The sequence below is a fragment of the Sturnira hondurensis genome, unplaced genomic scaffold, assembly GCF_014824575.4.
Source record: "Sturnira hondurensis isolate 20B ecotype Veracruz unplaced genomic scaffold, ASM1482457v3 Scaffold0010428, whole genome shotgun sequence".
In the NCBI taxonomy this organism is placed as follows: Eukaryota; Metazoa; Chordata; class Mammalia; order Chiroptera; family Phyllostomidae; genus Sturnira; species Sturnira hondurensis.
Genome location: NW_028083059.1, coordinates 2,131,804 through 2,159,319, shown reverse-complemented (window position 1 = coordinate 2,159,319; position 27,516 = coordinate 2,131,804). Strand labels below are relative to the sequence as shown.

At 40.4% G+C, this 27,516-nt stretch overlaps 3 protein-coding genes across 3 annotated transcripts in view; 1 reads left to right on the top strand and 2 right to left on the bottom strand.

Annotated features, from left to right (window-relative positions):
* Window positions 1–13,267, bottom strand: part of LOC118995803 (protein POLR1D) — a 43,677-nt gene extending 30,410 nt beyond the window's left edge. Inside the window, exon 1 of the mRNA XM_037058887.1 lies at window positions 13,186–13,267. Within this exon, the coding sequence (XP_036914782.1) occupies window positions 13,186–13,211 (26 nt within the window). The 5' untranslated portion in view covers window positions 13,212–13,267. The remainder of the gene's footprint in view (window positions 1–13,185) is intronic.
* Window positions 11,722–13,272, bottom strand: LOC118995802 (DNA-directed RNA polymerases I and III subunit RPAC2). Its single transcript, XM_037058886.1, has 2 exons — window positions 13,186–13,272; window positions 11,722–12,292 (listed from the first exon to the last, which is right to left on the bottom strand). The coding sequence occupies exons 1-2, from the start codon at window positions 13,209–13,211 to the stop codon at window positions 11,917–11,919; spliced, it is 402 nt and encodes a 133-aa protein (XP_036914781.1). The 5' UTR covers window positions 13,212–13,272; the 3' UTR covers window positions 11,722–11,916.
* A 727-nt stretch (window positions 13,273–13,999) lies between these two features.
* Window positions 14,000–27,516, top strand: part of LNX2 (ligand of numb-protein X 2) — a 90,870-nt gene continuing 77,353 nt past the window's right edge. The window contains exons 1-2 of the mRNA XM_037058885.1: window positions 14,000–14,361; window positions 14,641–14,801. The gene's annotated coding sequence lies outside the window, so the exon portion shown is untranslated. The remainder of the gene's footprint in view (window positions 14,362–14,640; window positions 14,802–27,516) is intronic.

The window sequence follows — 27,516 nt, the reverse complement described above, 5'->3', positions numbered from 1 at the left end:
CAAACAGCATAACTGGGCCTGCTCCCAAGGTCTGATAGTTTCATACTTACAAAAAAGGCACTGGGTTAATACAAATGTTTGGGAGCATACTTTCACAACTGACTTGAAATAGCCAATCCTCAAGTTCACAATTCTCCCTTAGCATTTACTTGATAGAAATTGGGCCATACACCAAACTTCTACATAGATTCCTACACACTCAGTGTTCCAGAGAGGTCCCAAGTCCAAGTATTTACAAGACTCTTTTCACTATGATACACAAGGAAAGAATGGAGTTTACTAGTATGGAAAATGATATTTTTATGAACAAAGTATTAATAAACCCGTATCTGGGTTCTTAACCAGATACTAACTCATTGACTCTTTTTATGGTTCAGATGTATAAAAATCAGCCCCATTTCCAACATGTTTCAACCTGAACTTAGCTGTAAACAAGAAATACCAGTCAACTCAAATTGAACTATTTGGAGCATATGCCTGGCAAAGCTTTCATATCTTCATATGTACCTGAGGGAGGTAACATAGGCAACATTGGGGACATTAAAAGCTAAGCCTATTAAGGAATCAGGCATGCTTGGGTTCATGTCTACTAAGAAGCTGTATAACTTTAAGCTGGTTTCTTAACTTTTGCAAACCTACCTCAGTTTCCTTTTCTTTAAATGTGAAAAAAACTATCTACCTTGAAGCAGGATTGAACTGGTTTTTCCCACTTTGCTAGGGGAATCATCAGTCTTCTCACTTTAACAGTCACAGTTACGTGTCTGTTAAGCTGTCTGCTTTTGACTAAGAATAAACCCAGTTGGCTTCCTCGTGTTCTGGCTTGTTCTGAAGCAGTGCCTGCAGATGGGGACCAACATATTAGAACAATAGAAAGGGAACTCTTGGCTTGCTTGCCACAAGTCTGGGCAGCAGGCTGAGACACACCTGTAGGCTGACTCTTTGAAAGACAGGCATTTTCTGCAGAATAGTATCCAATCATAAGGTTGTCGAATCCCCAATTTTCCCATCCACTTAAGGTAAAAGTATAATCTTTGCCATGTAAACAAATAAACAAAAAGCAGGAAAAAAACCCTCTAAAACCAAGTCTGTAAAGTTTAGATTATAAGGTCTGATGCAGAACATAATCTAACTCATTTACTTTGACATAGAACATGATGACTGTACTCTATTTTTCAACTTCAGAGAAAGAGATGATAATAGATGCTTATATTCCCAATTTTAATCACTTTGAATAAAAACCCTGTGAGTATTCCAAACACCAGGATTTACATCTAAGTACGCAGGATAGAGTTAGCAAGCAAACCAGGGTCTGAAATAACTTTAGGTGAAGAATCTCAATGATGTACCCTGGCTGGTGTAGCTCAGTGGATTGAGTGCAGGCCTGCGAACCAGAGGATCGCAGTTGGATTCCCAGTAAGGGCACATGCCTGGGTTGCAGGCCAGTTCCCAACAGGGGACTCACGAGAGGCAACCATACATTGTTATTTCTCCCTCTCTCCTTCCCTTCCCCTCTCCTCTAAAGATAAATAAATAAAATCTTTAAAAAAAAGAATCTCAATGATGTGTAATACTGAGTTCGAATTAAAATTCATTCTGAGATCCCATATAATTTACCCAACATTAGCAGTGAGAAATTGAGAGTTATGGATGAAATGCTCAGGAGAAAATTAGAAGCAACTGATTAGAGCAATAAAGCTGTTTTTTGGTATGTTACTAGTGACTTTAGGCAAGTCCCTAGGTAACCTAACTATGGACTGGTTGCCAGGGGAACCAACCAGGTGATTGAAGGGAGGGAACTTTCACTCCCATCCCCTGATCTGCAGCAGAGAGGGGAGGAGCTGAGAATTGAGTTCAGTCACCAATGGTCAAGGACCACTGACTTAATGAAGCCTCCTTAAAAACCCCAAAGGATGGGGTGCCAAAAGCTTCAGGGTTGGTGAACATGGGGAGATTCTGGAAGAGAGGGCATAAAAACTCCACACCCTATCCCATATACTTTGTCCTATGTACCTCTTCATCTGGCTAGTTATCTGTATCCTTTATTATACACTAATAAACCTAAGTAGATATTTCTCTAAGTTCCCTGAGCTGCTCTAGCAAATTAATTGATCCGGAAGGCGGGGGTCATGGGAGTCTCCAAGTTACAGCCAGTTTCCCACAAGCATAGGCAACAACCTGGACTTGAAAAATTGGCCTCTGAGGGGTCTGGGGTGCGTGTGTGTGGGGGTTGGTATTAGGTCTTGTAGGACTAAGCCTGTAAACTGAGATCTCTGTTATCTCCAGGCAGACACTGTCAGAATTACTTGCCTGGTTGTGGAGGAAAACACTGGAGGCCTTCACCTGCTATCAGGCCATATAAAGACTGGATTTCTGACAACTTTTTTCCAAAACAAGGTAAGTATATTTTTAAGGGGAAAATAAAACCTAAGTAAGCATACACAGTTCACCCTATTAGAGTTTATTTTTTGAAATATTACTGACCCGTGAACTCCCCAAATCTGAAACTATGCAATAAGTATAAAGCACAGCAGGGTATACAATAAGTACAAAGTAGAGTACAGATATACTGAGAGCCAAACTTGGCTTAGGTTAGCTCAGTCACCTCTTCTTAGCTCAGGTTACCTCTCTGTACTCACAGACCCCTAACAGATCCATCTGTAAGGTTCACTAAGTTCCCACTGTGCAAGCTGCTCCTTTGGCACTCGATCTTTGCCAGCTCTGGTCATGACCACCTTTAGCTAAATGAACTCCTAAGTCTGTCTCCTCCCTGAAAGTCCCAGACTGTTGTCATTTATATGTGACAGACTATGGAGCTAAAGACCTACTATCACAAATTTGTGCTTTTCAACTCCAAAGCTTATAGAATAGTTATTTCTGCCTTTCAAATTCAAATTCATCTCTTAGGATATTCAATAAAAAAACCTAACTATTCATCCATTCATAAGTATTTTTTGAGCATCTGCTATGGGTCAGGCACTGTTCTAGGGACTGTATATACTGCAAGATGAAGGTGTTGGGCGAGGGGCTATAATGTTAAACAAGGTGGAAGATCCAGAAAAAATGATGCCTGTATTCACAGCTCTTTGGTCCAACCTGATTGCAAACTATGAAGGCAGGAACTAAACGAAATGCATCTTTACATGCCTAGTATCTGGGACACAGCAGGACTTCAAAAAAGCTGCTGAAAAATGCAAATATTCTATATTTTTCCAAAGCAATGCTACTTTTGTAATAAATGGCATCAATTTATCAGACAGCAGGTCTGGAAATGAATGTATTATTTGGCATTGGCAAAACAGCAAAACTTCAGAGTCAAATCCTTTGAATTCTACCTCATGGTACCCAAAACAATGAGCCTACAACCTCTGCCCTACTGGAATTCTGTGCAGACCAGATGCCAAGGATAATCAGTATCACTGTTTATATTGCTGCTGCCGCAAAACAAAAATGTCTTTTGTTTTTCGACTTCAAGTGAGCAATATGCTACCTTTTATTTTAGACTAATAGGAGCAAAGGTAGCAAATGTAGCATGGGATAAAGGCGGTAGGGATGGCAGTATACAGGCTCTTGGGGACAGAGAGCCTAAGAAAGAAGACATAGAGAGCCTAAGGGAGAGAAGACATAAATGAAATAGATTCCAAAGTATAACCACCTTTATCAAGGTTCTGTAATACTTACAGCTCTCCTTCCCATGGAAACCACAGGAAAGGTGTGCTTCATTTACTCACCCCAAATTTTTCTTCTGAAAGCTTATTACTGTGGTGGGTGAGTATGTAAATGTCATCTGATGAGCTCACAGACTGTCATTACAAGTCAGTCCTCTGCAGTCTGTCCTCCCTATTGCATCAGACATACCGACACTGACAATCAGTCATTCATGCATTCATTATTTCATTGAATAAATACTAATGAAATCCTGCTCTGTGCCTGGCAGGGTTTTAAGTGCTATGGAGACACAAGCAAAAAAGGATGAAATCCTTGCCCTCAGGGAGCCTACATTTAAATGGAATCAGACAATAAACCTATAATACCTAGTATAATGTCAGTTAATGGTGAGTACCATAAAGGTGTGAAGCAAGGTCAGGCACAGAGAACGGTGGTTTGTATGTAGGTGCCATTTGGGGAAGGCATTGTGGTCAGCAGCCTCCAAGATGCTCCTAAGGATCCCCTCCCAGTATTCATACCCTTGTAAAATCCACCTGCAGTGTAGTCAGCTTGGACCTACTGACTTCTAACAAACAGAATACGGCAGAAGTCATGAGATGCCCTTCTGAGACCAGGATATAAAAACACTGTGGCTTCCTCCTGAGTTCTCTTTCTCTTTCCTGGATCGCTTGATCTGGGGGACGACAGATGCTATGGCATGAGACAATCCCATGTGAATGAACTTAGACATGAAATATCCCACAGTCAAGTCTTGAGATGATTGCAGCCCAGATGACACTTTGATTGTAGTCTTGTGAGATCCTGAGTCACAATCATCCAGCTACACTTCAACCAGATTCCTGACCCACAGAAACTGTAAGAATTTTTTTTTTCAGCCAGTAAGTTTTAGGACAATTTGTTATACAGCAATGGATAGCTCATAAAGTGGTCAAGGATGGTCTTTCTGAATAAATAACATTGAAAAGACACAGGCCATGTAAAGATGTAGGTAAAAGGCAAAGGCCAAGGCTCTGAAACAGGAACAAGTTAGGCGTATATCAATATGAAAGAAGTGAGAAGGCAAGTATGGCAGACAGTCACAGGTGGTGATGTGGACAGAGACCAGTTAGAGCAAGCCAGCCTTGAGGGCTGCTGTGGATAATGAGGCATAACCAGTATATGAAGGCTATAATCCCAACCACCACTAATTGGCTTAAACAATAATCAATATATTGTAACAACAATAACAGCAATAGCTAATATTTGTGCACTTAAATATACAAATACCAGGCATTGTCCTAAGTGCTTTATTTCACTTAGTCTTCGCAATAACCCTACAAAGTACATATTTCTATTAGTCCAATTTTACAGATAAGGAGACTGAGGCTTAAAGGCTAAGACACTCTCCCACACTCACAAATTAGGAATGTGGGAGACAGGCCCTCTGACTTCAGAGTCCTTACCCTTCATCTCCACACAGTACTGTCTTGAAAGGCCCTTAAGACAGAAAGCTTTTCACCTCTGAAAAAGAAAACAAACAACACTGAAACTGCTGTTTAAGGCAGCTGGTGGTTCAGTCTGTCTGATTAGATGCTCCCAGCAGTTTGATTTTCTCTTGGAGGCCTTTTAATAGCATTGTTTGAGGTATTACATACAATTTTTCTGAGGTCTGATCCAGATTAGCATGGCAAATTTATAAAACAGGTAGCTTTTCTTTTTGACATATTTTAAGTGCCTTGTATAAACAAATGTGGAATTAACTGAGGATTAATATTAGATAAAATTATCAACAAATATATTTTATGCAATTTTATGCTTAGTTGACCTAGTGTCAGTCCAGGCTTCCTATCAATATTCCGATATTTTGTTTTTATTTATTTACTTATTTTTAGAGGAGGAGGGAGAAAGAAAGAGAGGGAGAAAAACATCACTATTAGCGAAAAATATCGATTAGTTGCCTCTGGTACACACCCCAAATGAGGACTGAACCAGCAACCCAGGCATGCGCCCTGACATGGAATTGCTTTGCAGGACAACACCCAACCAACTGAGCCACACCAGTCAAAGCACTATTCAGATATTTTGGCACCAAACCAAGTATCCATTTGCTACAGAACTTGCTTTTCCTTCCTGCTTACTCTTTGCCTTAAAGCTCAAGAATATAAATGTTCCATCAGAATATTAATTTCTTTGTGAAGAGGAGAAACCCACACCAGATTTTTATTTAGATCCTATTAATAGGAATGCTATTTTAACCTATCTTAAAAGCAATGGCCTTGGCATACTGATAACAACATATGGGGTCCACAAATTTATATTGTACTGCTGCTTGGGCTAGTGAAAAAAAAAAAAGTGGTTACTAAGGTTTTTTTGTTTTCAAGTTTTCACCTAGAATAAACAAAACCAGCTTGTTTGACACAATTAATGATATGATAACAATAGCTAACATACTTCATTGATACATGGGAAAGATAATAGCCTAAGCACTTTGAATATATTATCTAAATTAATAGTCATAGCTTCCCTATGTGGTATTGTTGTTATTTCAATCTTACAGATGAAGAAACTGAGGCATAAAGAGGTCAAACAGCATGTCCAAGGACATAGAGCTAAAAAGTCTAGAGCCAAGACCCAAGCAATGTGATTTTAATAGTGCATCCTCTTAGCTCCTATACTTCAGGAGCAGTTATTTAGCCTGAAAAGATGTGCACGATCCCAAGCACATCAACTTCTGCTTCTAAGAAAGATAATACTTCTCTAAAAAATACACACATAAAAAAGCACCAATTAAAATAAACTCAATTCTCCTAACACATGGGTATATTGGTCAATCCAAAACTCCTACAACACCCTAGTGTCTCACACAGAACTCGATATACTTTTCTATAATTATTAGGTGGCAACATAAGATTAAAAAGTGATAGAAATCTAGGTATTAATAAAAACCACCCATACACAATGCTAAAAGTTTATTCCTTTAAAAAGTTTCATAATTTTGCTTTTTCTACACCGAATAATCTAGGTTTATGTCTTAGAAAATTCTGGGCATGTGCTTATTCTTGGTCTATTTCTCTGTTCAAATGCCGCCTTTTCAGAAAGGCCTTTCTTAACTACTCAATGTCTCAAAACCTTCTCACCCCCATCATTCTTTTACTTCCCATTTATATTGTTACCTTATATTACATTATATATTTATACATTTATTTTCTATCTCTGCCATTAGAAAATAAACTGCATGTGGGCAACTTGTTCTGCTGTATCTCTAAATGTGCCTCAGTATGGTATGTGCTCAACATTATTTATGGAATGAATGAATGAAATGTTCTCTCTGAGAGGAACAAGTTGGTGAAGGCAGATAGTCATAAAAGCAGTCAGCTTACTGTCCTGACTGCCTCTTCCCATCCCCAGCTTTCACATCTGAAGCCCTGGATTCATGTCATTATCTAATATGTGAATTCTTCTGACATGGGTGGGGAAATGAGTTAAGTAAAGGTGGTTGCACCCTCTGGTTCCCATTAGCAAGGAGAGGTTGGGGTGGAGAGGTAAATCCTGCCATTCTGGTTTTGGTTGTGAGGGGATGGTAGGGAAACAGAGGTCAAAGACATTGGTATTGGGCCATTTTCAACCCTTTCATTACCTTTACCTCTGTACAGAATCTGTCTCAAAGTCATTTTAATTCTTTTTTGGGGTTTTTTTGTATTCATCCTTTTACCTCCATTTCTGCAACTCTGCCTTACATTACTCTTGGACTATTACAAACACCCCCTAATTCACTGCTGTCTCCCAATGCTTCCTTGCACACATCCATTCTGCACAGGCATGGGGCAAAAAAACAAAACCTTTATGGAATTCCCCAGCTCAAGAATCTTAAATGGCTCCTTTACACTGGGAAAGAGGAAACCATCTATCCTGGAACACTATTTTACAAGTCTGCCAACTTCAACACACCATGAATTACTAGAAGGTAGACTATGTCTGATTTGTTTGCTATTTCCAGTGCCTAGCACTGTGGTGGCAGAGGGGTAGTCATGAATCAATCTTTGCTTCAATAGTGTCTCTCACTGAGACACTATTCTGTATTCAGCATGTAATACTCTACACTGAACATTATAGCAGTTCATCAAAAATGGATTTTTTTTATGTGCACAACCTGTCTTCTCTCTCCAAAACCACATAAGGCTTTTTTTTAAAGATTTTTAAAAAAAATTTTTTAGAGAGGGGAAGGGAGGGAGAAAGAGAAAGAAACATCAATGTGTGGTTGCCTCTCACACGTGGACCCCATTGGGGATCTGGCCTGCAACCCAGGCATGTGCCCTGACTGGGAATTGAACTGGCGACCCTTCGGTTCACAGCCTGAGCTCAATCCACTGAGCTACACCAGCCGGGGCAAGGCTTTTAAGGACAGACCCTTATTATTTACATTCTCTTTTCTACACCATTTCTCAGGACTGTGCCACTACTATGTACCTATTTGTTGTATAGAGATCTAATAAAGTAGGTTTGGAAGAAATTTCATTATGGAAAAAAAATACAGACAACACATTAACCCTACTGGCACAGTTCATAAGTTTCAAAATAGCAAAAGAAAAACCAACATTAAAATGAGCTCAAAAGACTAAATTTGGGATCTTTGTAAGTATTTGAGAGCAGACTAGTGGACTCAGGTAAACTTCATAGGAGCTCTGTTGTAAGGACATTACAAAGATCGTCTTTGACTCTAAAATTATGCTAACCAACCAAAAATGATAACTTTTGCCTAGTGATCTGAAGACTAGTTACAATCTTAATAACATGTTTAAAAGAAACAAAAAGAAGTCTGGGGAATGGTGGGCCACAGAACTTGATATGCTCTATTTCCTGAAATGCAAGACACTCTGGGTCAGAAAGCACTGAATGGACTTTTTATGTACACACCTTTTTATCTCTACAGAGATTTTGTAGGCACCTGTGTGTTACACCAATTAGTTAGGGCATTTAGATGTTACAGCTATGTGCAATTTATGAATAGTTTGTAAAATGCTTTGAAAATGGAAGATGCTAGGTAAGCACTCAAATTATAATATACTAAAAGCCTTTGGTAGGTAATCAGTTAATTTAACTGGTTCCTTAAAAGGTATAGTACTTTATAGCTAAATAGAATTTCTGATCTCGAATCATTAATATTAGTTTATTTAGAGTAAAATGCCATTAGAGAGCAAATTAGAGATACTGATCAGGTTATTTTCAGTTTAGATTGATATTATTCATATCTCCATCATCTCATACACAAATTCAGCATTCTCTCAGGACCTTGTCAATTTTATGCAGATTCCCCCTACATATACATAACTCTTGGTTATTCTACCTGCCTTACCCTCACTTTTTTTTTCTTTTTCTTTTCACCTATCTGCCTTCAGGTGTTTTACATGAACCTGTGATTTTATGACAACCCTAAACAGTGTCAAGTCAGTATGTCACATGATCAGTGATGATAAATCCTTTTAGGAGCAACAAAGCCATGAGTTGCAGCCAGTGGTCACCACTGGGTGCTGTCATTCATCACTTCAGCCTACTATCATCATTTTATACCTCTATGTCCGCTAACTGAGCTCTGCTTTCGTCTCCTGACAAGTCTTCATTCAGAGGCATTAAAATTCAACATAATTCTATTTATCATCCCCACAGGACTACTCATAAGCAAAATTTTAGGAAAGGCAAAGAAGTTTTTGATCATTTCCCACTTACCTCTTTAGGACTTCCCTACATCTTCACTGGTTCCAGAATCTTTTCTATCACTCTAGGAAAATGCTTTCTATGCTTGCCCCATGACTTTGACCTTTCCTCATCCCTGCTGCCATTTAAATTTAGCTCTCCAGTGTCCCACAGCATATCTTCTTTACTGAAAAACCCAAATAAAGTCATTCTTTTGTAAAGTGAGTATTAATGTCTAACTGTAGGCACTAAATTAATGTTGCCTCCTGCCTAACAACATTCCTGCTAAATCCAATTAAAATTTTTCAATCTTATGTTCAGCTCATTCAATATCACTCTCCCTCTTTGAGAGCTGTGGCTTCCACAACTCTCCTTTCTACAGGATTTCCTACTATCTGACTGGTTGCTCCTGTTTTAATACAAACTTTAAACACTAGGTGTGGATAAGGCTTGGTGTTGGGCCAACTTATTTCCCCACACTTGAACTTTTATGGATTTACATCACCTTTATGGCAAGAACTAAGTTAATTTCTAGCTTTGTTAGATCTCTTTCATGGCCTCCAACTCATCTATCTACTATCTACCATGTTCAGGATGGAACTTTTGAGTTCAGTCACCTCCATCTCCCAACCTATTTTCCCTCTTAAGCTTCCCATTTCAGTAATTTGTCCCCAAACGTAGGTAGAAGTCATCGTTCTGTTTCCTCACCTTCCACATCAAATTCCTGAGGTCTACCAATTCTGTACAAATTTGGTTTAAAAATACAACCCAAATCCACTCTTTTCTCCATCACTAGCTTACTGCCCTTCCAGGCTGTGCCACCTCTTAAGTTTCTGCTTTTACTCTGGCCTCTCTACAAATTCATTTCCCCACACTGCAATCAAAGTATTCAGATGCCATTACCATTGTACATAAAACCCAGCTCCTTACCACTCCAGCTCTTCTTCCCACTGAATCCATGCTACAGGTATATAAATCTTCTTTCAATAATTTAATTCCCCAAACAACCCATTTTTTGTTTCAGGACCTATGCACATACTATTTCCCCAGAAAACTTTCTGGGGAAATAGTAGCTCCTTCTCTTCTATAATCTCTGGAAGACATTCCCTGACTTCCATATCTAAAGCAGATTCTCCTCTCATGTTTTCTACCATATATTTAGTCCCACACAAAAACAACTTGTAAAAATTCCACTCCTTTTATCACGTACACTCCATGAGAACAAGACCTGTGTCTCGCAAATCTATCTTGGGGCCTGGTATGTGCCAGGTGCTCAATAAATGCAGAACTGTACCTGAAGAAACTGACTGCACGTAGGAAATGCAAGCTCCATGGCAGGCAGTAGAAGTCTGATGAGTTCACTACATATCAGGCACTGTGCTGCAAGTCAGTAAAATGGTAGACAATGTAAGCACTAACAATCACACAGTAAACCCAAGATCAGGAAATGGAGTATAATGAAAGCACAGGCAAGTACCCAAACTAGCATGAAGAGTCTAGTATGTTAAGTTCTTAGCTACACTACAGTATGGCAGAAGTTAAGAGTCCTCCAGAAAGAGGGACTAACATAAATAAAACCCCAAAGCATGAGTACTGGGGTGTGGAATGCTCAGGTTCACTGGTTGACATATTTTAAGAGTCAAGCTGGAGTAGGACAGATATGAGACAACATGGAAGAGATAAATAGGACAGCTCTTAGATGATTCACTATCTTAAGTTTTCAGGGGGGAAAAATCATTTTCCCCACAATGAATTTTCTTTCTCCCTGTCCTTACTTTCTTTCAAATACTGCTTGTTTTATGTAACTCTGAACTACACTCAGGTATCTACCTAAGGACTGAAAAGGTAATGTGGCCATCCCAGTAATCTTCCTTTCCAATATAATTAAACTTTCTTGACCTACTTAAGTCATTTCTAAGTAAATATTTTATTAGTGTCCTGAAATTAAAGCAGTAAACTGCTATCTATCCTATAATTATCAACAAGATGGAGCCTGATATTACCTAAAATTCTCATGTGAAACCAGAATTCTCACAATTCTTTCATATTAATCCCTACTCTTGCCCAATCTACCAACCACAGCAAAGTTTAAAAAACATGTAGCAAGAGAACAAATCCTTCCCCACAACTCCCATCCTTCTTTCCTGTTTTCCCCTAAAAAAAAAAAACACCCACAGTATGTGCACTCATGCTCTATTGCACATCTTCTTCTTCCCCAGTCACAGCCATGAATGCATATTTCTTTTAATACCCTTAATAAAAGTCCTTGTCTAGGCCCCTGCTTTCTCCTAGTTTTCTCCCTATCAATGTTGGCTCAATTAAAGTTTTAAAAAATGCTAATACCCCTAGTCAACAGTGAGGATCAAGGAACAGAAACCACTCAAATTAATTTAAAGAGGGAATTTATTAGAAGAATACAAAGGGTATGGCAGGGAATCTAACAACTGTAATGGTGATAAGATAGAATCACACTTTTCTGAAGGACAGATCACGCTGCAAACTTTTACTTCCTTCTGGGTTTTGCAAGATCACGAAGAAAGTATGTTAGAGGATGTTCCTCCCTGTATGATGCACAAGGAACTAGAATGTGGATTCACTTCTGCTTGCTTTTTGGTCTTTATATTCCTTTATGCTGGCCTCAAACTTGTCAAGCACATGTTGGCAGACATTCATGAGCTCATTCAGGCCTCTCTGAAATGGCTCAACAGCTGGAAGAGCTCCTCGAGTCTGAATGCGTAAATTAATTTTACTCTCTGAAGGATGGGTTGTAGTGTAACCACAAAATTCCACTTCCGGGTTCTTCATGATCATGTAACGAAGAGAATTTCCTAGGGTATGGTCCTCCTCGTGTAAAACAAATGTCACACAGTGTCTATCTGTTCCAGCTGCCTGGACCATTTCCAGGGCTGTCTTCCTCTCGCCTTCAGCCATTGAGGTCTTCAATCCAGACATTTTTCTACACACATATTTTTTATAAAAATGAGATTACACTGAATATTTTGTTACTAGCTTTTTTCATTTACTATATCACAATTGTTACACATTAATACTCTAATGCACTCCAATCATACAGAATTAGTATTAGCCCCTTATTGTTCTGCCTCCACATATTCTATCAATAAACCCCCAACTAACCTCCAGTTTCTCCCTACTCCATCTGACCACCCACATGGCCACAGGGGAATCTCTTTAAAACACAAAGTCAAATGTTTGCTAAAGTATTCTTTTGATAAAATCACAAGAAAGGATAGGATCAGAATAGGGTGGCCGTGCTAGAGGAAGAAAAGGGAGTTGGAAGGCATAGAGAAACAGATTACTATAAGATTGGCGACTACAGATAGATGATCAACGTGCAGGCCCATTTGGAGGAGGTAAGGAAACTAGTTCGATGGAGAAGAGTCAATCCAGCAGGGGGGAGAAAAGATAACTCCAAGCACAGAGGAAGGACTTGGGCCAGCGTTACATGGCCTTAGGCCTGACCGAACACACAAATACTATCACTTGGGGGCAGTGGCCTGGTGCGTGATTTTATACGTTTGCTTGATTTACTCTTGGTGTTCTAATTGGGGATTGGCAGTTTGGGGGTTTCTCAACAACTTGTCTTCTTCCCTCCTTGGTATCTAGTGTCCAGAGGGTCTCTATTCAAACACATCCCTGTCTCCTACCTTCTTATCCCAAGCAGATACCCCTCTCCCTCCCGGATGCCCATTTCTCACTCGTCCCCTGCACTCCCAGTCAGGTTGGGACGCCGCAGAGGCCGAGGCCCCGGGCGGCCGCGGACCCCTCCACGGCCGCTAGCGCCGGTGCAGGGCGCGGCCCGCTCCTCCCGCCCGTCTCCTCGGACGTTACCTCTCCAACTCCTGGTCCTCTTCCATCGCGGGGGCGGCTTCCGGAATCCTCAGGTGGTGCTGACGGACGGAAGGTTCTGCCCCATCACGCGAAACGTGCTAGCCAAGGAGGAAGGAAGGAACCACTGACGGAAGGGGCGGAGGACGGAAGGAAGGAGGAGGAGCCGCAGCGGCGCCACAGGGCCCATCCACTGGGCGGGACTTGGAGGCTCCGCCCTGAGACCCCGCCCACAGGCCCCCGCCCCGCAGCGGGAGGAGGGCGGTAATTAGACCGGAGCTGTTCACCTGGCGCTTCCGGAGTAGGTCCGCCTCGGGAGCTAGCGGGGAGAGGTGGAGCTGGGATTCAGCCCCAACCCGAAGGCGGAGACGAGCCTGTGGGCGCCTGAGCGCAGCCCTGGGCACCTTTCTCCAGGTGTAGGCGAAGGGGGTGGGGACTACCCGGCTCTCCCAAATAACTTTCTTAGGGCCCAAATGTGGCTCCTTTTTCACTTGCTGCTGCTAGACCTGCTGGGGACGGTATTACTCCCACACAGGACCCCAGCCTTTGGGGGGGCTTCCATAGGATTATAGGCTTAACCTATAGTTAATAAATACATCTTGATGGATTTCACAATAGAATAGAATGGGTTTAAGACGTTATTGTACATCTCAGCTAGTCTTGGTCATTTGCGGGAACAGGGAGAGTTTGGAAGGAAACTTTTCCCTCCCATCCTTTTTCTCCTAGGATCTTTTCTACCCTTGTAGGACGTCCTTCCTCTCTTTGGACTTCCTTTTCCCTTTACCCTTTTGGCTTCTTCAACCTCCTCACCTGTGGAACCTCCCTCACCTTTGTTCTCAGGTGCCCTGCCCCTCCTCGGCAACCTTTCCACACAGACTCGCACTCAGTCCCCTTCTTCCGGCGTACCTCTCCTCTCTCCGTCCCCTCAGGTATTCTTCGCTAATAGTCTTCCCTTTCTCGCTCTTCTGCTCTCTTCGTCTTCCTCCTCCTGGCCAACCCCTGCCCCTACCATCCTTCCCTAGTTGTCCTGTCGCCCAGCACACCCACACTTCCACTATCCTGTGCCACCTGTTCTTCCCCGAGTTCCCTAGAGATTCACTGCTTTCCCCCGCTGTTGCATGCACCTCGCGGCCGAAGACCGGGAAGGCAGAGACATTTCTTGAGCCTGTCTTCTGCGAGGTAAGCCGAAGAACACTGTGGAAAGCGGGTGGGGGGAGGGCAGGCGGCGCGGGGTGTAGTGGGCTCACTCTAACCCGGGAGTGTCGGCCCCGGCTGACCCGCCCCCTAAGCCCTAGGATAGGTGGGTCCTCTCTGTCCCGCCCCCTCCTCCGGCCTTTTCTGCCACCGATTGGTCCAGGTGCGTGTCGGGTTGGGCGGCTGGGCCCTGGCGCTTGCCCCCGGGAAGACAGCAGGGGCGGTTGAGAAGTGAAGTCTTGGCCAGACTTTGCTCCTTGCCAGGAAATCTGCAGCGGCGGCGGACACGGCGCCAACAGTCCCGATTCCCAGCGTAGCGGAGGCCGCTTCGCTCCCGGCTCCCTCTGCGGGCCAGGAAGAGCTGAGCTGGCGCTGGGCTGCGGCTCCGGGAGCTGATGCGCGCCTCGGACAGCCGCGCTTTCCCAGTGAGTAACTTTGGCCCGCCTAGCTCCGCTCCCTCCCGCCGGGTCCCCCGCAGCCGCTTCAGGTGCGGGCGTCGGTGGGGTGCGGGGCAGCGCTGCGCCCGCGAGGCAGCGGAAGGGGCGCCACAGCGGTCCTCTGCGGTTGTCCTCCTCGCTGGTTCCGGCTGCGGGGGTACGCGGACCAGGTGTGAGGCTGGCTGCCCTGGTCTGGGGATGGAAGAGAACGGCTGCCCTGCTCCCAGTGTCTGCCGTCCCGCAGGCGCCGGGGAGAAGCAAACGGCCCCCGACTGGTTACCATATGATTCTGGCGACGGTGTTGCTGATCTTTGAGTCGTTTGATTTTTTAGGGAGGTGAGAGGTGGGACTGAGTTCTTTCCTGCGTGTATGTGGTCATGAGTGAGAGTGGTACTAGCTGCCTAACACTGGGTCATGTTCTCCTGAAAAGGAATGGGGAGAGACCATACTCTCCAGCCCAGCCTGTTGCCTATAAATCTCACCTTACCCTTTGGACTAGAGAGGGTGGGAGAGAGATTTGACATCTTCGACGGGGGCAAGGAGAGATATAAAAATAAATACACTGATTTAGAAGCAGTCGCAAACAAAGCACCGTTTAGGAAATACACCCTCGCTTTGCAAAGCTTTATGGCATGTTTTAGGCTAAGGACTTGACATATATGTAGTGTTTTTTCTGACATTTAAGTTTACATCTAAGACTGAATCAAGACGTCCGTATTGGCAAGGAGTTACTGTACACTAACGCACGGGCTGGGCTTAACTGTATAGACGTTTCTGTTTAAATCACAGAAGCAAGAAACGAAGTTGAGTGAAAGCTATGGTGAACTCCAGTGTATGGGAACTGCCTGCACTTTAAAAATTTCCCATTCTTGCAGCAGTAGTACTTATTTGTAAAGTGGCCTTTGTCTCAAGGCAGATAATTTTTTTCTTGGCATGTACGGTGATGCAGCACTAGTGAACTTGGACCTCAGTCGTTTAATTTTATTTATTTTGATAGATTTGATTTGCATCTCCATACCCCTTTTGAAAATGGACTTTGATCTAATATCCTTTTTGGTCTGTCAAAGCTTTGTTAGGCAATGAATAACAGAGTTTTGCCTTTTTAGTTTGTCCAAGACACACATGAGAGTTTTTCCCTAGGGGTAAAATGTAGGCCAAATCAGAGCCAAAGTAGAAAAACACTACTTTTAATTTAACCCACTTGTGCGTTAACATTCCTAATTCTGTATCTTGTTTCTCTCCATTCCTCATCAAGTTAGGTATTTTTCATTATTTATTTATTCAGCAAATGGTAGAGTGCCTACTGCATGCCAGACATTGATGGCAGGAGTCAGCTTTTGCCTAAGTTGTTACAGTCTCATTTGGAAGCTGATCCATAACTTCTATTCCACTGGCTCTCTGAAAGTAATTTGAGCCAAGTACTGTGGGAGCCTAAGAGAGGGAGGTTTTCTGCCTGGAGTTTGTTAGGGAAGGCCTCACATAGGCACTGACTCTTCAGATTGGGGTGGGGTTTTGCCAGGTGCATTCAGAGCAGAGGGACTAACACGTAGGGTATTGCCCTGAGATCTGTATATATTTATTCCGGCTAAAGCACACCGTGTCTGGCATTGGAGTAGTTGTTGGAGGCTGGTGTATCACTCATTTCAGATCACTTAGCACTTTATCTTGCTTATAGTAGGCACTTAAATATTTATGGAAGTGACTTGAACAGGAGCATGAAGGATTTTGTCTGCCAAGTTAAGAAAATTGGACTTTATTTTAATCAGGGGAATGTCATGATGACTTCTGTGTTCCAGAAAAGTGTCTACAGCAGTCTGGAGGATGGTGGCATCCAGGTGGGAGGTGGGGAGACTAAAGTAGGCACTGTTTGCTATAGGTGGTGTGTGCTCAGGGATTTTTAGTGCACAATGTCTGGGTTTGAATCTGGCCCTCTCACTCCCTGTGTAACTTCTTTTTTCCTTAGGTTCTTCATTTCAGAGCGTTTGGGGGATGAAACTTGGAAAAACATGTATACGTAGAATAACACTTGGCACATGGTAAAGACCTGGTAGATGCAAGTTGCTATTCTGTGAGAAGGCAGTAGAAGTACAAATAATGTGGCATTTAGGAGGTCTAATTGGTTGGGCTAGATAAGTTACTTGATATGACTGGAGGTATTTTGGAGTATACTGGTTAAGCTTTCTGTGGAATCAGAACAGAGGTTAAATTCTGTCACCCTTAGAATTACTGTCCTGACTGAGATTTCATTTCCTATTGTTTAGGAAGTAAGCATAGTACCTGTCTAGTAGGATTTGACGATCAAATGAAATTATGCATGTAATGCTTTTGGCAGAGTACTTAGCACATGACGAGTGCTCAATAAATATTAGTTGTTCCTTTAGTGATGACATTAGTGAGCTAATGGAATGTTAGAAGATATGAAAAGGAGTAATTAAAAACAGTTGATGGTAGGAGCCAGGACAGGAAGATAAACTAGCTTTGGGCCAACCCACTAAGATGCTAATGGATGATTGAGATATCTGTGATGAAGTTGTTAGATAGATATGTACAACAGGAGGTAGGAAAGAATGGAAAGGGAAAAAAATAACTCACCTAAACCTAGGTGAACTATTAAATAGTTCACAAGTATTTCTGGATGTGGTAAATTTTATGGAGGTTTTGGAGTAAGAGGAGACAGAGCCGAGGTTTATGCTATAGCAGTGCCAGGAGTGTTGATGTTGAATATTAGGCATCTCTGTCTTCCAATGCATTTTTGCCACCATCACAGGGAACTCCAGGCTCACATAATCTTGTCGGTTCTGTGCCTTTCCCCCTCTCCTCCTCCTCTCCTTTTTGATTGCCCCTACCCTCCCAGGTCTTTTTTTAAAAAATTTTATTATGTAGAGCCATTTATGGTAACTTTTCCCATATGGGGCAAAAGTTCACTCCAGCCCCATCTTTCTGTATCAAAATCCAACAAGGTTTCTAGAAGAATCAAAGCTTTTATTTCATAGGTTCTACTCTACTTAGGAAGCAGAGTTGATTGAAAAAAAGAGGTGTGTGTGTGTAAGATATGTATATATATATATGTTTACACGTGCAACCATATATGTATAAAGTGGGGTGGTAGGGAGGAACAGACTTGTATAGGGACATTGTTTCCTGCAGAGTGGTGCTAACAATACCTGCATCGTAGTAACTTTGTCCTCTCTTGGGTATTAGCAATACTCCAGAGTGGATTCTCTGAACTCTTGGTAAGAAAAGCTGAAAAGAAAGGAGCAGAAGTATTGTGACTGAGAGGCTTAAGCATACTTCACACCTTTATCTTTCCAGGCTCAAGATCTAGGACTATTATTTCTGACAATTAAAATCCATCAGTAGAGAAATTATATGGTGGAAAATGATTTTTCACTCAAAATTGGATTGGGTAAGAGATATGAAAAATAGAAACAAATGCAGAACATAGGTAATAGACAAGTAAAAGTATAACTATATATACTGCATACACAAGTGCTTATGTGCAAGGATACATATGTGCTTATATATATATATAAGTATACTGTAAACAGGGGTGTCCACTTGAAAACATAACCACTGTCATATGTAAAACAAGTGAAGTTTTCTTTTTTCCTTTTTTTGAGGTTTATTTTTTGATTTTTTAAGTATTTTTTATAGATTATGCTATTACAGTTTCCCAGTTTTTCCTCCTTTACCACCCTCCTCCCTATCCCCCTCAACACTCCAGCATTCCCCTCCCTTAGTTCATGTCCATGGGTTGTACATGTAAGTTCTCTGAGTCTTCTGTTTCCTATACCATTTTTACCTCTCCCTGTCTATTTTATACCGCTAATGGTGCTTCTTCTTCTTCCCTGTACCTTCCCCCCCATTCCTCCCTTTCCCCTCCCCACCAAAATCCCTCCATGTGATGTCCATTTCTCTGATTCTGTTCCTGTTTTAGTTGTTCACTTAGTTTTTGTTTTCGTTGTTTGACTTTTCTTTTAGGTTCATTTGTTGATAGTCGTGAGTTTGTTACCATTTTACTATTCATAGTTTTTGATCTTCTTTTTCTTAGATAGGTCCCCTTAGCATTTCATATAGTAATGGCTTGGTGGTGATAAACTCCTTTAACTTGATCTTATCTGGGAAGCACTTTATCTGCCCTTACATTCTAAATGAAAGCTTTGCTGGATAGAATAATCTTGGATGTAGATCCTTGCCTTTCATGACTTCATATACTTCTTTTCAGCCACTTCTTGCCTGCAAGGTTGATAGCCTTATGGGAATTCCTTTGTAGGTAACTCTCCTTTCCTCTTGCTTGTTTTAGAATTCTCTCTATATATTTAAACTTAGGTAACTTAATGAATATGTGCCTCGCTGTGCTCCTTTTAGGTCCAACTTCTTTGGGACTCTCTGGGGCTTCCTGGAAGTCTATTTCCTTTGCCAGACTGGGGAAGTTCTCCTTCATTATTTTTGCAAATACGTTTGCAATTTCTTGCTCTTGTTCTTCTCTTTCTGGCATCCCTATAAAGTGGATATTGGAACATTTCAGGTTGTCCCAGAGGTTTGTAAGACTCTCTTCACTTTTCTGAATTCTTGTTTCTTCATTTTGTTCCAGTTGGATGTTTATTTTTTCCTTTTGTTCCAAATCTTTGCTTTGAGTACTGGTTTCCTTCCCTTCACTGTTGCTTCCCTGAATATTTTGCTTTATTTCACTTTGGGTATCCTTCATTTGTTTTTTCATGTTTCAACCAAGCTCAATCAGTTCTGTGAGCATTTTGATTACCAGGGCTTCAAACTGTCCATCAGATAGATTGGCTATCTCATTGCTTAGTTCCCTGTCTGAGGTTTTGCTCTGTTCTTTCACTTGGGCCATATTCCTTTGTCTTGGCTCACCTGATAAGTTGTGTGGAGCAGGGCCTCAGGTAGTAACCAGGGCAGGCCAACCCTCCTTGCTGTGCTGGGGCATTGCCTGTGGGGGAGGGGCCAGAGAGGGAACAATGCAGGTCTCTAGCCCACTTTCCAATGGACTCTAATGGGAGACTGGGAGTTTCTCTCACTGCAGCAACCGCCATAGTCCACAGCCAGCTCTGAGTCTCAGTTTACCCTTAAGTCATCCTCACCTGCACAGCCTGCCCTAGGCAGCTGCCCACACAGCCCACTGCCTGGCTGCAGCCAGCCTGGCCAGCCTGCTCCACCATCCTGCCTTGGTTTTTCTGAGCCAGCCCACATGGTGTGGCGCCTTACTGGTCTGTTTGGGCTGGTTAATTGTTCCTTTAATTCCTTGGTTGTTGCAGTTCAGTGCAGTTTGATTTTCTGGTGCTTTTGGTTGCTTAATGATTTTAGATTGGCTGTGTTATCCTCCTTTTGGTTGTGCGAGGAAGGGAAGGGTTTCTACCTACGCCTGCATGTTAGCCAGAAGCACAATATTTTTTTCTTTATTAAAAGCGTAGTCTTACAGTTCTTTTAAATAACAAATTGCCTAAAGTATATAATAGGGGTCATTGTAAAGAATGTTTATAACCAATTTATGAGGACCTGTATCTTATGTAAAACAAGGTATGCTTGGCTATAACAAAGCTTTCAAAGGCTCTCTTGGCCATTACTTTGTTTATAGATAAAAGTAAAGTCAGTCCAGGAAGTATTGAGATTTAGTCACCAATCTGAAAAGTTAATCCTTTATCAGAATTTTTTAAAAAATTTATTTATTTATTTATCTTTAGAGGGGAAGGAGAAAGGGAGAGAAACATCAATGTATGGTTACCTTTCATGTGTCCCCTGCTGGGAGTTGGCCTGCTGGGAACCGGCCTGCAACCCAGGCATGTGCCCTGACTGGAAATCGAACCGTGATCCTCTGGTTTGCAGGCCTGTGCTCAATCCACTGAGCTACGCCAGCCAGGGCAGAATTCTTAATACTGTTTTGTTAAAGTGCATAAGTAATTATTGAACAAATCAATTGGAGTCCTTCACATATATCTTACTTATTTCATTATTTTTTTGTGACCATGACCACTTTTCTTCCACATGTTTGATCTTTGACTTCTATTGTAATTATATTCAAGGAATACCTAAGCAACTATGATGTCATCAGCACTGGGTTATGTGGAACACAAAAGATTGTCTTTGCCCTTTGGAATTTAAAATCTTGAAAGACAATCATAGAGTTAAGCATTTGCAATAGGGTGACTGATACAATTGACTTTTAGTACCTTAACTCCTCAACTCTAGTGGCTTTCACGTCTACTATATTTTAACATTCCCTCAAATTTCCACAACAGAAATCTTTAATTATATATCCTAGTTATATATCTTGTTCTCTGACCACAGCCTCCTGTCCTTCCAGATCTCTCATACCCACCTTTTACATTACAGCCCTCTTCCACTTGACAGAGACATTGGCCAGTCCTTTGTTCCACTCCACCTCCTGTTTCCTGTCCTGTTACATTATTAACATTTAATGGCCTTGAGGTCTTCCCTGTCCAGTTTGGAAAGCATTTTGTTAAGCACTTTCATTGGCACCTTTGCCTGTCTTGAACTTATTTTTGTGCTGTGCCTGTCAGAAAACTTCCCTGGTTAACTCTGCTTTTCTCCCTGAGTTGCTTTGGTAGCACCATTAAAAGGCTGGACCCTCAGTGCAAGTAATTCTCTCTCAGAGGACCCTTCCTCCATTCCCCTCAGTCAACTAGTGCTCTGGCACTGAGCTAAGAATGATGGAGCATCCTCGTAGAGCTTAGAATGTAGAGGAGATGGACACTTATCAAATATTAGCACAGATAGTTACAAAATACGGTAAGTGCTTTGAAGAAATGGTATGGGGCCATGTCATGCAGTACGACTCAGTAGCCCATGTGGCTGCTGAAATGTGGCTCCTCCCAGCTGCGACGTGCCATAAGTCAAAAATACACACGAGCTTTTGAAGACGTGATACCCCCCCAAAGGTAAAACACTCCTTATGTTTATATATGAAATGATAATATATTAGTTAAATAAAATATTAAGACTCATTCAGTAGTTTTATTTTGAAAATGTGGCTACTAGAACATTTAAAATGACATCTGGGGAGCAGGGTGTCACTGAAGCCTTCCCTGGGAAGGTTGTCTTTGAATAGATCCATCTGGCTGAGTGGGTGTGGAACAGGCAAGCCCTCTTCAGAGGAAGCAGTCAGAGGTGGATGGCACTGCAGGGGAGGGTGAGAAACTGGTGAGAGAGCTGGGAGAGACTGGCCAGGGATGAGGTTGAGAGGTAGACAGGGCCATCCTATGGGCCTTCTTGGCTCTATATAAGGATGTTGTTCTTCATCACTCATGTATTATTCCAAACTTTCATTATTTACAGACCCTTTATCCAGCATCCACTTCTACAGTCTGCAGATAATCTGGTTACTTCATGAGCATCTGGTTTGATGTTTCAGATTTCTGTCCCTCCCTTCCTCAACTTTATCAGCCTCAGGTCTGTTGAAGGCTAACTTTTCTACATGTGCCCTGGATCTGATCCTTCAAAGTCTCTTGGGTTTTGGGACGAAAGGCTTTATTAACTAACTCCCTTCTGTATTTAGTCCCTTTCTCCCTGCTGGCTTTTTCACACCAGCCTGTAAGTGTGCTCCAGTCTCAAACCTTATACAACAAAGCTCCATTAACCCCACATTCCTCTTAAGTTACTGTTCTTGAAGCATAACAAAATATTTTATTTAGAGCAACGTATTCAAAATGTATTAACATGTAGTCAGTATAAAATTATTAGTAAGGTATTTGATGTCTTTATATTAAGTATTTGAAATCTTAATGTTTTATACTTAGAGCATATCTCAGTGCAGATGCTGAATTTTCAGTGGATAAAGTAAAAGGAATCTTATCAAAATAACAAAAATATTTTACATGCTTCAGGTTTTTTTGTTGTGTTGGTGGTAAAAAACATGTAACAAAATGTATCATCTTAACCATTTTTAAGTGTATTGCTTAATAGTGTTAAATGTATTTATATTGTTGTGCAACAGATCTTCACAATATTTTCATCCTGCAAAACTCTGTACTCATTAAACACAACTCCTTGTTTTCTCTCCATTTAACCCTGCTAATCGCCTTTCCATTTTCTGTTTCTGTGGATTTGATTACTTTGTATGTATAAGTGAAATCATACAATATTAGTCTTTTTTTAATGTCTGGTTTATTACATTTAGCATGATGAGCTCAAGGTTTATCCATGTTGTGGCAGGATTTTTTCCTTTTCAAGGCTAAATAATGTTCCATTGTATTTATACATTGGAATAGACACTTTGTTTATCCATTTACCCCTCCATGAACATTTGGGTTACTTTCACCTTGTGGCTGTTGTGAATAGTGCTGCTATGAACATGGGTGTGGAAATTTCTTTGAGACCCTGCTTTAAATTCTTTCCATTATATATCAGGAAGTGGGATTGCTGGATCACGTGGTAGTTCTTTCTTTAATTTCTTGAGAACCTCTCTACTGTTGTCCACAGCAGCTGTACTGTTTTACAGCCTCACTAACAGTGCATAAGGGTTCCAATTTCTCTACATTCTTATAAAACCATATAATTTTCTTTTGTTGTTTTTCTTTACAGTAGCCATCTTAATAGGTATGAGGTGATTTTAATTTGCATGTGCATTTAATTTGCATAGTTTTAATTTGCATTAAGCATCTTCTCACCATGCTTCTGAGCCATTTGTCTATTATCTTTGGAGAATGTCTACTTAAGTTGTTGGCCTATTTTGAACTTGGGTTATTTGATTTTTATTGTTGATTTGCAGGAGTTCTTTATGTAGTCTAGATATGAATCCCTTATCAGATTTGTTATTTACAAATATTTTTTTCCATTCTGTAGGTTCCCTTTGCACTTTGTTGGTTGTGTTCTTGGATGTGAAGTTTAAGTTTGATATAGTCCAATTGTCTATTTTTGCTTTTGTTACCTGTGCTTTTAGTCTAATATCTTTGCTAAATCCAGTGTCATAAAGCTTTCCCCTATCTTTTTTTCCTAGGAGTTTTGTAGTTTCATGTCTTATGTTGAGGTCTTTAATCCATTTTGGGTCAGTTTTTTAATATGGTGTAAAGTAGGGGAACAAATAAAGTATATATTTTTTTAAAGGTTTATTTTTTATTCTCATTCAAGAGAGAGGGGGATGGAGACAGAGAGAAAGAATCATTGATGTGAGAGAGAAACATCGACCAGTTGCCTCCTGCATGCACCCTGGCCAGGGATTGAACCTACAACTTAGGCATGTGCCTTAACAGGGGATCGAACTGGCAACCTTCTGTATACAACACAACATTCCAAACACTCCAACCAAATGAGCCACACCAGCCAGGGCAAACAAAATATTTTGAACGTATTTCTGAGACCTTGCTTGTGGAAACAAGACAGAAAGATCTGAAATATATAGAAAAGTTTTGATTTGTAGGGATTGAGGGTAGTGATTACGGCTAGGAAACAGTTCTCAAATGGTGCTGAATAGTATATTTTAGTGTAAATTTCTGTGTTCTTTTTGTTTCTTGTAGTTGTGAGACACCAATATGGAAGCAGTCAATAGACTAGGGCTAGCTGGAGCTAAAAAGTAAAATGATTGGGAAGAAGCCAGGTATGTGATGTGCATGTGATCGCATCCTCTGCCTCTGCTACGAAACAGGTAATGCATATGGTCAATAGTTGCTGGGCATCTCTTTCATGACCATTCTGTCAGGGACATTGAATAAGATTTCCAAAGTATCCATAGCAATTAGAACGCACATGAAATATTTATTAACCTCATTAATTTCTCTTATTTTAGGCTTTATGCTTTCATTATTGATGAGATAATTGATACTTCAGTAGACTATTTTCAGAGTTTGTTAAAAATAGCTGTAATTTTTCTGGCTCTCTGACCTATTCTTTTTCCAGGTATATAGAGGACATTTATCAGCACATTTGAATTTTTCTACCTTTAATGGTTTACAGTTGATAACATTGCAGACACTTTGCAGGATTTATTCTCTGAGTCTGAATTTTTTTATATAGTAGCTATTTAGAGAAAGGGCTAAAAATTTTTTTTAATAAATCCATTTTGCAGGATACAGATGATAAAGTCTATATTCTTAAACATCAAGATGGCTCAAACAAGTCAACTTTCAACTAATGTATATTGTATTAACACTTTTTCTTATTGAAAGGTTTACATGTTATAAAGTTGCTCAGTATGATTTTAGTCTAAATGTGACAGTGTGACCGAATTTTTGTTATTTATAGGCTCTTCAGAGGCAGTAAATCAAACCTGGCAGTGGAAGAAAGCAAAATGGACTATTAAAAGTAGTTCTTCAGATGTTCATTTACAATGTAGTATTCTTTATGTCTTTGTTGTAAAGCATTGTTCCTTTTTGGTTACTTGAACCTTTTAAAATAAAATTGTTTTGTTATTAAAAAACAAAGAATTAATCTCTATGTTTACTAGGATTTATGGAAGGATATATTTCTGGAAGGCAAAGCTTAATGTTCTTAAAATAATGAAATCTCTAGTTTAAATATTTTTCTGTTTGATAATTCCTGCACAGCAAGTAACAGAGCTATTTGATTTTCTTTATTGCGTACATTATGAAGTACACGAGGGCGTAAGGGTACATATGATTTTTTATAACATTGTTTTTTGAAAATTATAGAATACATGCTAAATATAGAAAATTTAGTAAATCCTAAACTATGCAAAGAAAAAAATTACAAATAATTCCACCAATTATAATTCTTTTAAAATAATATATTTATTCAACAAATATTTGACTACTCTGTACCGTATCATTCTAGATATTTGGGATATGAGTGACTTACAGAAATTCTTGGTCTCAGAAATTGAGATTAGTGAGATTCCAGTTTCATTACAGTTGCTATATTTCAATATAAATGATATTTAAATGATAGAACTTAAGCATTGAGAGTCTTGTGGCAAAGCAAAAGCTTATTACTGTAAATTATAGGTAAAGAATAGTCTGAAGTGAAAACAAATTTCAGCACTTTTGTGATTGCGCAGGTCCTGAAGCAGATAGGTGCATGATTATGTATCTTTTTTATCCACTGGATATTTATTGATTGTCTGTAATGTACCAGGCACTGTTTCAATGGTGAAAATGAACCAGTGAATTAGACGAGAGGAATCTCTGTTCTTAGGAAGTTTGCATGCTAGGGGTTGGGAGGGACAATAAACAATAAACGGGTAAGCAAATTACTGAAGAATCTGATGACCAATGCCTGAAAGAAAATAAGACAATACAGGCATATCTGAAGTCGGTGGTACTGGTGATTAAATCTATAGCTAGTCACCACCAGAGTTCCTTTCAGCCGTCTGTCTTCTTCATTAGGGTACCTTTTATGCCAAAAAGAAACACCCACTGTCCTCTTTGTTTCTTGCCCTTTTGTACTCTCTCCTGGAGATTTCTTACTCAGTGGAACAGGTAAATAGCAAAGTAGGCAGGGATCAAGAGAAGTAAGGCATTTGGAAAATTCTTTTGGCTTTTTATGAAGCTGGGAGTTTGTTGAGTTTATATCTGTCAATATCCCAGAAGTACTTAGTGTTCATATATTCTGAATTAAAAAAAATAAAACCCTATCAGGTATTAGGAGAGGGACCCAGGGAAAACAATTTTATCAATCCTTATGGAATTTGCAGGGTGTTTGGAAGTTTCTCACATCTTCAAAAAACCATCTGTCAGCTTACAAAGACATGGACTAAAGTGGGGGAAGGCTGGAGGGCTGAGGAGTGCAGGGTAGAGGAAGGAATAAAGGGAAGGAAAAATGAGGAAAATTGTAATAGCATAATCAATAAAATATACTTATAAAAAAGAATTCCTGATTTGTAGCTTAGCTGATTCACCAGGCTTTACAGCTGATGTGTAAGACTTCTGCCCTGCTTTCTTTAGTAAATAAGAATTTGGAGTGTGACCCGTGACCCATGACTCATCAGCTGATGTTGTGGTACATTTTTAGAAACAAAAAATGTGATAGCAGATTTCCCTTACACAGAAGTAGGGTAAGCAAGTATAAGAAAACACAAATTTGTGTGTTTCTGTCCTGATGTTATTATAGCTGTATGTTAAATTGATTGTTGGAAATGTGTTACAACATTGGACATTCTAATGCGTTTGAACAGAATAGGTATAAACTGTGTATTTCTTACAAAAAGATACTAATTGTGCAGCATTTCTCCCATTTTTTATGGTATGAAGTCCCTTTGTAGATATAATATTTAGACTTGTGATTTACTTATTTAGTTTTGAAACAAAGATGAAGCAATGAGGAAAAGTATTGATTTGGGCATACTGCTTCATTTTTAGTGCTCCATAAAATTGTTTTTGTGTTTGATGTGGACTTCTTGTTTGTTTGCTTTGCTTTCTAATTACTTATATAGGAACCAAGTTTGGCTGCTTTCTGCTTCCTACTTTATTTCCTTTGGTCCATGATCCCACCATGGTATAATCTCATACACACACAAGTCAGTCTGTACAAATGGATAGATACCTAATGAAAAACAAGGCTCACTCCCACCCCTTTACCCCAGCTATCCGATACCTCCAGAGTCGACTGCTCTTAGGAGTTTTTATATTTCCTTCTGGGCATATTTTGTGCATATGAACTCGTGTGTATTTATTTAGAGAGATATTTTGAAACATATACTGTTCTGTACCTTGACTTAAATTAGCTTAAAATTTATTTAATTTGTTAGTCTTTTTGAAATTTGACTTAGTCACCTTTC

What these genes read in the sequence shown, in the direction of transcription:
- LOC118995802 (XM_037058886.1), bottom strand. Translation starts at nt 13,211, where the DNA reads ATGGAAGAGGACCAGGAGTTGGAGAG. An exon ending in GAGGACCAGGAGTTGGAGAG is followed by an intron (nt 12,293 to 13,185) that starts GTAACGTCCGAG and finishes ATATGTGTGTAG; the next exon opens with AAAAATGTCTGGATTGAAGA.